At 44.1% G+C, this 14,898-nt stretch overlaps 1 protein-coding gene across 1 annotated transcript; it reads left to right on the top strand.

Annotated features, from left to right (window-relative positions):
- The first annotated feature begins 2,126 nt into the window (after positions 1–2,126).
- On the top strand, positions 2,127–3,665 carry LOC116561349 (zinc finger and SCAN domain-containing protein 5B-like). The gene is given in 3 exon segments (XM_032293098.1): positions 2,127–2,486; positions 2,489–3,429; positions 3,432–3,665. Coding segments are annotated over 3 exon segments (1,533 nt in total). The 5' UTR covers positions 2,127–2,128.
- Positions 3,666–14,898: the final 11,233 nt, after the last annotated feature.

The raw sequence follows: 14,898 nt of genomic DNA, 5'->3' as shown, positions 1-14,898 counted from the left end.
CCTCACTGGAAGCCAGGCAGATGCTGGTGTCATGCTTCCTGTATATCCACAGAACCATGAACCAATTCAACCTCTTTTCTTTATATATTACCCAGTCTCAGCTATTTCTGTATAGCAATGCAGAAAAGAACAAACACAAGTACCTTCAGCCAGATGAGCCCCAAGTGGCTAAAACAGACCCACCTAACACATGGTGTAGAAGGTAGTGGCCCAAACCAGTGACAATGAAAGCAATAATCTAAAACAATAATAAATACTATTCAGAATCACTGAAATAATTATTTCAGTAGCAATAATAATATATTGAATTCTTACCTAGTATCTGGCACTGCCCTTTACAAAGATTATCTGGTTTAATCTCTATTGCCCATTAGGTAGCTACCCCATTTTATAGAAGAGAAAACTCTTCCACCATAGGTTTCGCATCTCTAGTGTCAGTGGAGCGGTCAGATGCTATGGCTCTCTTGCCTGTGTTTCAATGATTAATTCTTACTCTCCAGTCCCACTTTTATCAAGCATAAAATGCACTGGTACCTCTTATGCTGATTTTATAATCTCTCCTGGAGAGATTCACCCACCAGCAGCCCTATCCCAGGGTGAGTTGCTTCTGTGACAGACGTACTAGTCGACATCTGCATTTTTGTTTTAGAGGCTAATCTTTTAAGCAACCTTGTCTCCAAACCTAAAGTATATGAGGAACCTGGCTCTAACTATGAGTAAGACTCTCGGCCTTCTCCACAGAAGTGAAAGAGAGAGACATCCAGAAAAGTGACTGTCCTGTAATAGGCTGTCACAGAATTGTGCCATTTAAAGGGGAAAGATGAAGCTCTGTAGAGGAAACTGAGGCAAGTAAACTCCAGGAGGACAGACATTTGACGTTTTTTCATTGTGGAATCCCCAGCTCCTGGAACAGCTTCATAGAGCACATGGGAAAGATCTATTTAAATTATGTATAAAGCAAGTGGCATTTGACTTGACTCTGGACAAATGAGCAGTGCTCCAGGTGGGGCCAGCATGTGCAAAGACACAGCAGGATCAAGACTTCTGTGTGAACTGTATGCGAACACTTTGGGCCCAATGCCGTGGCTCACACCTATAATTCAGCAACTTGGGAGGCTGAGGCAGGAAAATCGCTTGAGGCCAGGAGTTCAAGACAGACCTGCCTGGGCAACATAGCGGGAGCCCCTCCATCTCTAAAATAAATAAATTAATTAATTAACACCCCTCCCAAAAACCATTTTGGGATGTTTGATGTGGTCCCCTCATCCGTTTTACCCTTTTACACTAACGTGCTTGGAGAAGAAAACTGTGTTTAAAATGGGCTAGAAAAATGAGCTCTTCAGGAAGTTAGTAAAAATGATTATTAGAATGATTGTTTTGAAATACCCTCTGCATGACTCCTTTGTGATATTCATCAAATTTTACTTGCTCTCCACCCTCCAGACACGTGGTAGGATTGCGGTTCTCTACTCTACTCCCGTTGACCTTTGGGTGTGGCCCTGTGGCTTACTTTGCCTCCTAAAATGTAATAGGATAGTATAGAAACTTTAAGTCAGAGGGCAGAGTCCCCACTCAGTGAATGGATAGCAAGAAATAAACCTTCTTGTTAGAAGCCACCCTACACCTTACACTTCATGGTTTCATTTAATCCTCGCTTAAGTCCTGTGAGGTAGGTATTATTCCAGTGTTCATCCCCCCCAAAAAATCAGGGTTTATTCACAACCAACAGGACTCTGGAATTGTGTCTGTCCTTCAACACCATGGCCACCAGCCCCATGCCTCAGTCGAGCATTTAAAATGTGGCTGGTCCAATAAAACAGATACCAGATTCAAAACTGGCAAGAAAAAGGAATGTAAAAATCTCGAATCATGGGGCAGCACAGGGAACCAGAAAAGCGGCCTGGAGCCCCTCTGGTTCTCTATAATAGAGCAGCTCAGCTCCTGGCCACGTGGAGAGCACATTCCACACGCGAGGAGGTCGGAGGCAGAAGCCAGGAAGGAGACTTCTGAACAAACAGTGAATCCATTACCGAGAAAAACCAGGGTGGCCCGTGTAGACAGGTCTCAATTAGATGCTAGTTACTGAAAGAGCTTGCTCAGAGACTGATTGAAAAATTCTCCACTAGATATGGCTGCAAATTTCAGACTCCCATGGCGTCAGGGAGAACCCCAAAACAGCCCTGGGTTACAGGTGCCACAGTCCGTGGCATCCCCAGGAACTCAACTTAGAAATGACTACGGGGACCCTGAGACTTGGCACATGAACTTCAGGATGTTCAACTGCCCGGAGCAGTCGGACCCCATCCAGGCTCTGAGGAAACTCACTGAGCTGTGCCATCTGTGGCTGAGGCCCGACCTCCACACCAAACAGCAGATCCTGGACATGCTGGTGATGGAGCAGTTCATGATCTCCATGCCCCAGGAGCTCCAGGTCTTAGTCAAGGTGAACGGTGTGCAGAGCTGCAAAGAGCTGGAGGACCTGCTACGGAAAACAAAAGACCCAAGAAATGGTCTGTGGTCAACTTGCTTGGCAAGGAATATCTTATGCTGGACTCAGATGCTGAGATGGCTGAAGCCCCCGCCAGCGTCAGGGATGATCTGAGAGACATGTCCAGCCAGCAGGCCTCCTCTGTGAACAACATGTACCTGGGGGAAGGCCAGGCGAGCCGAGAGCTGAAGACCCTGCCCAAGGTCCCTGCATTGTCCAGGGGGCAGGGAGAAGACTTCCTGCTACAAAAGAGTGTTGTCATGAAAGGTGACCCAAAGCTTCCGAGACCCAAGCAGAACCTGGAGAAGGATCTGAAGGAAAACAGCAAAGAGAACCCAGGACTCACATCCCCAGAGCCTCAGCTTCCACAGGGTCCCAGTGCTCTGGTGAGAGCAAAGGATGGGAAGGAACCCCAAAAGAGAGCCTCTGTGGAGAATGTGGATGCTGACACAGCTTCTGCCTGCGCGGTGAAGACAGAAGCCTCGACTCACAGTGAGGACAGAGGATACTCTCTGAATCTGAGAGGTCCCAAAAGAAGCAAACCAGACGCCGCCTCCATTTCCCAAGAAGAGCCTCAAGGAGGAGCCACACCTGTGGGCAACAGAGAATCCCCGGGACCAGCTGGGACGAATCCAGTTCATTACCCAGGCCCTGCGGATGCAGGCAGTCACCCCGATGGCCAAGAAGCTGTGGCACTGCCGCCCGTTGTGTGTGACAAGTGCAGTAAAGCATTTAAGTATTTCTCCCAGCTAAAGCTCCACAAGAGATCACACACAGGAGAGAGACCCTTTGAATGTGAGTGTGGGAAGCGCTTCTTGCAGGCCTCAGACCTCCGGGTTCACCAGCGAATCCACACTGGCGAGAAGCCCTACACGTGTGATGTCTGCAACAAGAGGTTCACCCACGAGTCCACCTTGCAAGGTCACATGAAGTTGCACACAGTGGGGAGAAGCCGTTCAAATGCAAATACTGCGGCAAGGTCTTCGGCCACAAGGGGAACCTGAACGTTCGCCTGCGTACCCACTCTGGGGAGAAACCCTACAAGTGTCCCATGTGTGGAAACGTCTTCTGTCAGTTGGGAACATTCAAACGTCACCTGAAAACACATCAGAAACCACTTCCCAGTGATTCCAGAAAGGGATCCTCAGCCTCCACCCCAGGAGAGAGTGAACGATGACTTTTCTGCATGTTATCGGATGGCACAGGACGCATAAAGCACTTGATAGGTGTTCCCAGGATGTTTGAGTAAATATGTGTGTATCCTTAAAAAAAAAAAAAAAAAAAAAAACTCATTAATAGTTTATATTTTACCTGCTCTTGGTTGTTTAAAAAAATAGTTTATATGTTAATTACATGATGAAATAATATTTTAGAGACATTGGGTGAGTTAAATAAAACATAATCTTACAATTGATTTTGCCCGTTTATTTTTACTTTTTAGAATAGAGCTACTAAAAATGGAAAAGCACATAGGTAGCTTGCATTTGTAATCTGTGCTATATTTCTCTTGGACAGCACTGGTTTACTGGTTATAGACTGAGGAAGCAAAGACTAGTTGTTCTGAATGTAAATTCCGGGCTCTTTGGAGCATAGATTCCTCCCCTCTCAAAGGGAATTTATCTGGTGATGGTGGTTTGACTGGCTGCTCATCTAAATGTATTTATTCATGGATTCATGCAACTCATATTTATTGCACGGTTACCGTATGCAAAGCTCTGCAGGAGGGTGGTATGATTGTGCTCTGCCCTGAACCCAGAGTCCTGCTGAGGACAAAAGTTTTGTGCTAGAAGAGCTGATAAATGGCCAAGTTTGAACGTAAATGAGATGCTAATAGGAATGCTGTTGAGGAAAGGGAAATCTGACCTGGCTTGGAGTAGTTTAAAAAAAGACTATTTGAAGACCATACTATCCCAGCTCTAAATGCAATTTGCTCCTTGAACTTTCCTGCAAATAATCACAATTCATGTAACCTCAGCAAGTCTATACGTTAACCCATTTCTACCCTCTACTTGTTACTTTAAAAAGAACTCTAGATGCAAGTGTTTACCACATGGGAAAAACACTACGGAATTCAGCTTCATTTTGTCCCAATTAGACTTATTGAAATAATAACATCAATGCCATATCTCAGAGGTGAAAATAACTGCACAATTCTAGTATTTTATTCTTCAATAATTAATTACTTTTTGTTTTGTTTTGTTTTGTTTTTGAGACGGAGTTTCGCTCTTGTTACCCAGGCTGGAGTGCAATGGCGCGATCTCGGCTCACCGCAACCTCCGCCTCCTGGGTTCAGGCAATTCTCCTGCCTCAGCCTCCTGAGTAGCTGGGATTACAGGCACGCGCCACCATGCCCAGCTAATTTTTTGTAGTTTTTTAGTAGAGATGGGGTTTCACCATGTTGACCAGGATGGTCTCGATCTCTTGACCTTGTGATCCACCCGCCTCGGCCTCCCAAAGTGCTGGGATTATATCGCGCCCGGCCAATAATTAATTACTAAAGGGACAATTGTATCTAAAATATGAGTTGAGGAACCAATATCACATTTTTATTTCTAATGATTCAATGCTCATGTCAAATCCTCTGATTTTCTTTCTTTTTCTTTCTTTTTTTTTGAAATAGGGTCTCATTCTGTCTCCCAGGCTGGAGTGCAGGGGCATGATCACTGCTCACCCCAGCCTCAACCTTCTGGATTCAGTTGATCCTCCCAATTGAATGATCGTTCTGAAATACCCTCTGCATGATTCCTTCATGATATTCATCAAATATTTCTTGCTCTCCACCATCCAGACACATGGTAGGAATGCAATTCTCTACTCTACTCCCATTGACCATTAGGTGTGGCCCTATGACTGACTTTGCCTCACAAAATGTAATAGGACAGAATAGAAGCTTTAAGTCAGTGAGCAGAGTCCTCACTCTGAGTAGCTGGAAGCACAGGCACACACCACCATCCCCAGCTAATTTTTAATTTTTTTGTAGAGACAGTCTCACTGTGTTGCCCAGACTGGTCTCAAACTCCTGGGCCCAAACAGTCCTCCCATCTTGGCCTCCCAAAGTGCTGGGATAAGTGTGAGCCACCACACCTCACCAAACCCTTTGATTTTCATATAATCTTTAACTAAATCTTGTGGATAGTGAGCCATTTTCTTTCTTTCTTTCTTTTCTTTCTTAAGATGTATTAGTCTGTTTGTGTTGCTATAAAGGAATATATGAGACTGAGTAATTTATAAAGAAAAGTGGTTTATTTTGGCTCACAGTTCTACAGGCTGTAGAGGAAGGGTGGTGCTGGCATCTTTTAGTGAGGGCTCCAGGGAGCTTACAATCATGCTGGAAGGTGAAGCGGGAGCTGCTGTATCACATGGTGAGAGAGGAAGTGAGAGAGAGAAGGGGGAAGTCCCAGACTGTTAGACAACCAGATCCCGTATGAACTAAGTAAGAAAGAAATCACTCATCACTAAGGGGATGGCGCTAAGTCGTTCATGAGAGATCCATCTCCATCATCCAGTACCTCCCACTAGACTCCACTTTCAACATTGGGAATCCCATTTCAACATGAGATTTGGAAGGGACAGACAGACATCCAAACCACATCAAAGCTTTTTTTTTTTTTTGAGACAGAGTCTCTCTCTGTCGCCCAGGCGGGAGTTTGGAGTACAGTGGTATGATCTCAGCTCACTGCAACCTCCTGGGTTCAAGTGATTCTTCTGCCTCAGCCTCCCGAGTAGCTGGGATTACAGGTGCCAGCAACCATACCTGGCTAATTTTTGTATTTTTAATAGAGACCAGATTTTGCCATGTTGGCCAGACTGGTCTTGAACTCCTGACCTCAGGTGATCTGCCTACCTCAGCCTCCCAAAGTTCTGGGATTACAGGCATGAGCCACCGTGCCCAACCTTCAAAGCACCTTTTTTAGCATGTTCTTTATCTTTTATATCTGTCTGCCAGTGATTTTCACAGTGTGATATACAGTCAACCCCACATAAGATCACCTGGAATCATTGTCAATATTGGGTACAACTTGCCCCACCCCAGAATTTCAAGGAGTGTGGCCTGTGAGTCTGTATTTTTACCAGGTAATTCCTATGTTCATTAAAGAGGGAGAAGCATTGCTGCTAGTCTAGGAAATAAACAAGTTGGTCTCTTGCATTTTCCCTGACAAGATCAAAGGACAGTAGAAGCAAGGACTAGAAAATATTTTGAAAGTCCTCCAACAGTCAAGGGGAGTGGAGAGGATTATTCATAACCCTTTGGTGCCAAGAAATCTGGAACTTCTAAAGCTATGGGCTAATGCATGTTGCATTAGCAATTTGGCATGCAGGAAATCCCCCCACCCACAGTGCCAGGGGCACAAGGAGTCTTGGCATCCCTTGAATAAAACAAAGTTGGGATTTCAAGTTACCCAGGGCTTCTGATTTCCTACTTTGCTGTCTGAAAGAAAACAAAATGATTACTTTTTTTTCCCCAAGGTTGGTGAATATACCTGATAATTTTTCTTAATGGCATAAATGAAACTGTGGCTTGAAAGGAAGTATTGAACAAATGGTTCAGGAAAATGAAATCGGGTAAAGCCCCTTCCTTGGTGAGAACAGATCAGCCTGTTAGGTGTTGATACAGCCTTTCACTTGCTGCAGCACAGTCCGGTGTTCTCGGAGGGTTCAGAGCTCCTGTGGGGTCCAGTTGTAGTTTGGATTTTCATTAATTTGGGGCATTGGTTGGATCAAAACACTTATTTTTTAACTTTTTGTTTTGAATTAATTTTAGACTTTTGAGAAGTCGTAAAAATAGTACAGTGTGTTCCCATCACTCTGCTTCCCCCCGTGATAACATCTTACATAGCCAAAGCATATTTTCAAAACCAGGAATTTGAAATATGGGCAATATTATTACCCATACCACAGACATGGTCCTTGTTGTAGTCTGAATGTTTGTGTCACCCCCAAAATTCATATGTTGAAATCTTTCTCCAATGCATTAGTATGACTAGATGGGATCTTTATGAGTTGATTAAGTCATGAAGGTGGAGCCCTCGTGAATGGGATTAGTGCCCTTAATGAAAGAGGTCCTTTCTTCTCCTCTTTCATCATGTGAGGACACAGCAAGAAGGCCTGAGGAACGGCCCTCACTCAACACTCAGTCTGTTGGCACGTTGATCTTGGACTCCTCAGCCTCTAGGACTGTGAGAAATAGATATCTGTTTATAAGGTATTTTGTTATGGCAGCCAGAATGGACTAAAGCAATCATGTTTCTGTGGCATGCAGGCAAGATGGCTCAGGAGCAAACTTGGGAAGCATCTTATGATGCACATTAGACATGTGCTCAACACACATGAAACATTAGTTTGGTTGCAGACTCCATTAGTGTTTTGTTTCATAAGAGCAGCCTCAGTGTCCTTGGAAGGTGGTATCATTTTCTTTTCCATAAACATTAGCCGTGTCATCTACTATGAATGGCAGTGATTTTTCAGTTCAAATTTCTGAGGACTGCAAATAAGTATCAAAGAGCCAGATGTTTCTTTGTATTAAACTAGTTTTATTACTCTGCCTTTTGCCTTATACATTTAGCAAATACACTTTCCTGCATTTCTGTGGTGTTTTAAATTTACAAAACCTTTATATATAGCTTAGTTTATTTACCTCTTGCAATCAGCCCAGAAAATTATGTTCCCTACTATAATTTGTATTTTATATGTGAGGAAACTGAGTCTTACAGAGGTTAAAAGACTTGGGCCCCAGCCTCCTATTCTGGTAATTCTGGTAGTTACCTCATTACAATACCCCTTTTATTATTTCTACTCTCCAAATATTTCGTTGCTATTTATTTATTATTTATATCACTTTAATAAATGAAATGATTCTATAAGGTTTACTGTGAAAAAGAGCTGTCCCTTGCCCTGCCCTTTCATTCTAGTTCTGGCTATCAAATGTCTAGAAATGTCTTAGTCTCTTTTCTGTGGCAATAATAGAATACCACAGACTGGGTAATTTTTAATGAACAGACATTTATTGGCTCACAGTTCTGGAAGCTGGAAAGTCCAATATCAGATGTCAGCATCTGGTGATGTTCTCCTTGTTGCCTCATAACATGATGGAAGGTGCCACGCACTGGAAGGGTCAAAAGACGGTGAGAAAGAGAGCCCAAAAACAAGTAAACCCACTCCCAAAATAGTGCAGCATGAGTCCATGCATGAGGCTGGAGCCCTCATGACCTCATGACCTAAACACTTCTTAATGATCCCACCTCTTAATACTGTTACAATGACAATTAAACTTTAACATGAGCTTTAGAGAGGAAAAACCTGTGAATCATAGCAGGAGGAAAGTACTCTCAAACTTTTAGCGACACCTTTTGGTCTTTATCGTCCTATCTCTAGTAGCACACTTACACTGCTATTTCTTGATTTTTCACTTTTAGGTACCATCTGCTGACTTCCCACATCAGAAAGTAAGGACTTAGTTCTTCGCTGCCTCCTTCCACGTCCCCATCTCCTACACATATTACTTGACCTCCTCCCATACTCCCATTACATATCCCAGTTTTGGCTCTATCAGTATTCACTGATTACCATGACTCCAAATGCTAGCTACTGCTGTGTAGCTGAGCCATACAGTATACTATGATTACTTTTCCACTACTGCTAACTTTGTATTTTCGCTGGAGTTAGTAAATGTCAAGTGTTTTCCTTGGCTTAGTTTTCTAAGCAACATACAATAATTGGCGTATTTCTAAATTTTACCATGGTCTAAATCTCCTCTCAATATATCTGATTTTCTCTTAGTCTCTTCATGGAATTGTCCCTACCTGAATGTTCCACCCTGCCCCTCAATGGACTGGTGACTCTGGGCTTGCAACAGAGCTGTCCTCCTGGGTCTTCCTTATTGTTTCCCTGAGGATTCTGTTCACATCCCTCTTTTGTTGATTCCCTAAACTCCGTGTCTTCTTTCTAGGTTCTTTCACTCATTTTGGTGGAGTACTTTCTCTAGTATCTTCCTGGGGAAGGTACTCAGAGATCGATTTTTTGAGACCTTGAATATCTGGAGATAGCTTCATTCCAGTCTCATATTTAATAAAAATTTGACTGGAAAGAGAAGTCTAAATGCAAATATCATTTTCCTGTGAATTTTTATATCATTTTATTTTATTTGCATACAATGTAGTCATTAAGAAGTCCAGAACCATTCTAAGACCTGTTCCTTTTTAAGAAATCAGATTTTTTTTTTGGAAGTATCTTTGTTTCATTTTTGTTTTTAGCAATGATGTCTTACTCTGTCACCCAGGCTAGAGGCAGCCTTAAACTCCTGGGCTCAAGTGATCCTCCCACCACAGCCTCCCAAGTAGCTGCAACTATAGGTGCACACCTTAAAATCTTTTTGTGGAGATGGGATCTCTCTATGCTGCCTAGGCTGGTCTCAAAATCTGGCCTCAAGCAATTCTCCTGCACTGGCTTCTCAAAATGCTGGGATTACAGGTGTGAGTCACCATGCCCAGCCCCCTTTGGAAGTTTTTAAGATCTTTTAGGTTCTTCATTCTTCACAATGGTATACCCTAAAGTCTTAGTATTACTATCCATTATGCTTGGCACTTTGTGTGCTCTTACCATCTGAAAGTTCTTTTTTTTTTTAATTGAGACAGGCTCTTCTCTGTCACCCAGGCTGGAGTGCAGTGGTGCAGTCATGGCTCACTGTGGCCTCAAACTCTTGGGCTCAAGTGATCATCCCACCTCAGCTTCCCAAGTAGTTGGGACTACAGGTATGCGCCACCACGTCGAGCTAATTTTTAAATTTTTTGCAGAGATGAGGTCTCCCTATGTTGCTCAGGCTGGTCTCAAATTCCTGGGCTGATGTGATCCTCTGGCTTCCCAAAGTGTTGGGATTACAGGTGTGAGCCAGTGCTAAGCCTGAAAACTCTTATAGTTCAGTTTCAGGAAATGTTCTCAAATTATTTCTTTGTTGTTTTCTCTCTCCATTATGTTCCGTTCGCTCTTCTTTTTCAAACTCTTGCTATTGATTTGTTGGACTTTCTGGTTTGAGTCTCTAATTTTCTTATGTTTCCTCTTTTGTTTTCCTTTTCTGTGTCTTTTTTTCCCTACTCTCTGAGAGATTTCTTAAATTTTATCTTTCATCTGTTCTAGTGAGTGCCTTTTGTTGTTGTTGTTCAAATGGAGTCTCTCACTCTGTCACCCAGGCTGGGGTGCAGTGGCACAATCTCAGCTCACTGCAACCTCTGCCTCCTGGGTTCAAGCGATTCTTGTGCCTCAGCCTCCCAAGTAGCTGGGACTACAGGCGTGTGCCAGCACATCTGGCTAATTTTTGTGTTTTTAGTAGAGACAGGGTTTCACCGTTTTAGCCAGTTTGATCTTGATCTCCTGACCTCGTGATCCACCCACCTCGGTCTCCCAAAGTGCTGGGATTACAGGCGTGAGCCACTGTGCCCTGCCTGTGAGTGTTATTTTAAAATATTCTTAATTGATTCTAAGGTGTATATTTTTCACAGTTTATAGCCTCTGTGACCAGAATGTATTGCATAAATAATGACCCGTGACCCGTGACAACGACCATTGTCCAAGCAGCAGTCACAGCATTACTGCCATTGCCTTTGTATGCAGAAACGTGCTGTCTCCTCAGTTGAGTTACATGCATGGTTGATGCCACGCATGTTGATACTACATGTCAGAAAACACACCTGAAGGCAGTAAACATGTCAAAGCCTTTGGAATAAATGAGAAAACTTTCAAAGCAACAAGGAGTTGGTACAACCGATTTGTGCATTGTACAGGTTTATCATTGAAGCATCAAAACTTAGTTTGTCAGAAGCTTCCACAGACCTTGGACTGAAGCAGCATGGCATTCAGTGATGTGATTCAATGGAGAAAAGATGAAATGATGATTTAAGTTAAATAAAGTCAAATTAGGTGCTAGCTTCAAAATTAAAAAATTGGTATCAATAGCTTAGAAAAAAATCCGTGACACACCAGTGGAACGATTGCCTAAAATATAAAATATCATCGATACTCTTAATGCCGTGGAGAAAGATATTAAACAGGGAAGATATTAAACAGAATGTCCATGATTCTGAGCTGGGAACTGGTTTCAGAGGACTCCACTTTAAATGTGAAGATGTTTATGAATTTCTTAAGTAACATGTTTTGCTAAGTTTTTTCCTTTATATATACACACAATGGTGATTTTTTTTTTTTTTTTTGAGACGGAGTTTCGCTCTTGTTTCCCAGGCTGGAGTGCAATGGCGCAATCTCGGCTCACTGCAACCTCCGCCTCCTGGGTTCAGGCAATTCTCCTGCCTCAGCCTCCTGAGCAGCTGGGATTACAGGCACGCGCCACCATGCCCAGCTAATTTTTTGTAGCTTTAGTAGAGACGGGGTTTCACCGTGTTGACCAGGATGGTCTCGATCTCTTAACCTCGTGATCCACCCGCCTCGGCCTCCCAAAGTGCTGGGATTACAGGCTTGAGCCACCGCGCCCGGCCAATGGTGATTTTTAATACATTTATCTCTGACATTAAAAGACATTTTCAATAGGCAAAATTTGTAAATGTTAAGCAGTGTTATACATTGGTTATCATTTTTTTCCTTTCTCTTTTCCCTTTCTTTCTTTCTTTCCTTCTTTCTTTTTTTTCAAGATCTTGCTTTGTTGCTCAGGCTGGAATGCAGCGGCATGGTCGTAGCTCACTACAAGTGTTTACCACCACACAAGGCTAATTTTTATTTATTTATTTATTTATTTTTTGTAGAGATGGGATGGGGGTCTTTCTCTTTCTCTGTTGCCCAGGCTGGTCTTGAACTCCCAGGCTCAAGTAATCCTCCTGCCTTGGCCTCCCAAAATCCTAGGATTATAGGAGTGAGCCACCATGCCTGGCCTTCCTTTTTAAATGGTACAGAAAATAATGGGGTGTCTTATGGCTAGAGTCATCTTAAATGTGGGTACTTTAATTTTTTAAGAGTTGAGTTTTGGCCGGGTTGCAGTGGCTCACGCCTGTAATCCCAGCATTTTGAGAGGCTGAAGAGGGCAGATCATGAGGTCAGGAGTTGGAGACCAGCCTCATCAACATGGTGAAACCCCATCTCTACTAAAAACATACAAAAATTAGCCGGGTGTGGTGGCACACACCTGTAATCCCAGCTATTGGGGAGGCTGAGGCAGGAGAATTGCTTGAACCCAGGAGGCAGAGGTTGTAGTGAGCTGAGATAGCACCACTGCACTCCAGCCTGGGCAACAGAGCAAGACTTTGTCAAAAAAAAAAAAAAAAAATAGAGTTGGGTTTTTCCTGAAAATTTTTTTGGTGACATGTTTTTATTTCATGGATAAAATATTTATTCACCTCTATGGGAATGTTCCTGATTTTTTTTAACTTTTCATTTCTATGTATAGTCTAGGTTTTCTCTGAGTTGCTTCACCTCCCCCCGCCCCCCGACGTTTAAAACTACACCTTTCATATAAGGAACTCCCACTCAGATGTCTGATCATCCTTGGCTTCCTGCCGTTGCCTACAATTTAAGTACTAAAAAGCTGTTTGAATACTTCGTATATATGGAAGGGGATAGAGGGGGCTTGGGCTTGCTTGGAGGCTGAGCTTCTTCAATGAGGACCATTCCATGACTTCAGTTTCAGAATTTTTAGGTATTTTTCTCTCATGTTGATCAGCTTCCCCAGAAGAAAAAAAATTTCTATTTCCTGCCTGCGAAGTTTACACCTGACAGCCAACATTCAGGAAGCAACTAACTTGCCCTCTCCCCCCCGCCCCACCACCAGGGTGGGACTCACTCAGCTGAAGGTTTGGAGGGAGCGTCCTAAGGATGTAACCCCTCTGTTCCACTCCCTCCGTTCTCTCTCTTCCAGAAGGAACTGCCGCGCCATCTCCCTGGCTGCCTAGAGCTTCCCGCGGGAATCCGAGCTGCCTTATGGTCGCGGGGTGGGTGTTGAGTCAGCTCCCCTCTCTTTCTGCTTTCGGCCTTTGCTGTCGTCTTCCCTCCTGTACTCTTTGCTCTGTACTCTTTGTTTATGGCTTTTGTTCGTCCCGTTGCCGTAATTTCAGTCATGTTTCTGGAAGGAGAAGCAGTAAATGCGCGTGTTCAATCCGATGTCCATCAACAAATCCTCATATCCTCCTGGCCGATTGGAATATTTTCAAATTAAGTTGCACAATTTGCTTTAAGATCAATATTTGTAGATTATGATTTTCCTTTTTCTCCTGACTTTATTCTCTCCAAAGCATCATCTTATTTTAACTTCATTTTTATTTTTATGAGTCAGAGTCTCGCTCTGTCTCCCAGGCTGGAGTGCAGGGGCGCGATGTCGGCTCACTGCAACCTCTGCCTCCTGGGTTCATGCGATTCTCGTGTCTCAGCCTCCCGAGTAGCTAGAATTACAGGCACGCCCTACCACCTCAGCTAATTTTTGTATTTTTAGTAGAGATGGGGTTTCACCACGCTGGCCAGGCTGGTCTCAAACTACTGACCTCAAGTTGTCCGCCTGCCTTGGTCTTCCAAAATGCTGGGATTACAGGTGTGAGCCACCGCGCCTGGACTTAACTTCATTTTTATTTGGTGCGAGAAAAGAAATTTCATTTTGGAAAATGGAGAGGGGAAGTGAAAGGAATCCAAGTGTGAGAGTTAGTTCATTTAACGCCCACGCAACCCCAGCAGGACAGGTGCTAGCACCTGTTCCATGGGGGAAACCGTCAGGAAGGTTCCACGCTGGCCCAGGGCTGCGCGATGCCCCTGAATGGCAGATCCGTGAATGCACTCAAGCTCCACCTCTGAGGCGCCTCGTTCTTTGCTGAGAGAGGAGTTAAAAGACGGGAAACACCAGAAGCACACAGTCAGACGTCTTTGCTGTCTTAGACAGGATCCTTGTTGAAGCCATCTTCTAGATCCTTCCTTTCCTTTTACAGCCATGGCAGAAGACATTCCCTCCTTCCCACCTCCCTCAATCTCTGGGCACTTCCTCAGGATCTGTCAGCCCCCCTCCCCGCCATCCTCACCCCTAACCCCGGCCAGCTGTAGATCCGACAATCTCGGCTAAAAGCCTCTACTGGGGAAACCATTTCGGGATTTTGTTTTCCAGCTGAGAGCTGGAAAGGCTGATGTGCAGTCATTTCCAGCGATAAAGATAAATGAAAGTCAGCTTGCCCCGGAAGGCTAAAAGGGGCACTGGTTCTGATAATCAAAGTTAAGGTGAGCTGGGTCCACGAGGCCTGGGGCAGGAGTGAGAAGAGAGCTTGACAGAGGCCAGGCCTGAGGGGCGTGGCCCTACTTCTGCTGCCGAAGGCCTCAGGGCTCATCACCAACAGGGGTCAGTGAACAAGCGGCGCTTTGTCAGGATCTGGAGTGGGACAAAGGGCTGCTGGCTCACTGGGATAGGGAAGGGCTTCTAGCTAAAGTACAGGACACCCAGT

Source organism: Sapajus apella, unplaced genomic scaffold (genome assembly GCF_009761245.1).
Source record: "Sapajus apella isolate SASKATOON/1434 unplaced genomic scaffold, GSC_monkey_1.0 scaffold29, whole genome shotgun sequence".
NCBI lineage: Eukaryota > Metazoa > Chordata > Mammalia > Primates > Cebidae > Sapajus > Sapajus apella.
Note: the sequence above shows the minus strand (reverse complement) of the source record. Positions and strands in the feature narration are given on the sequence as shown.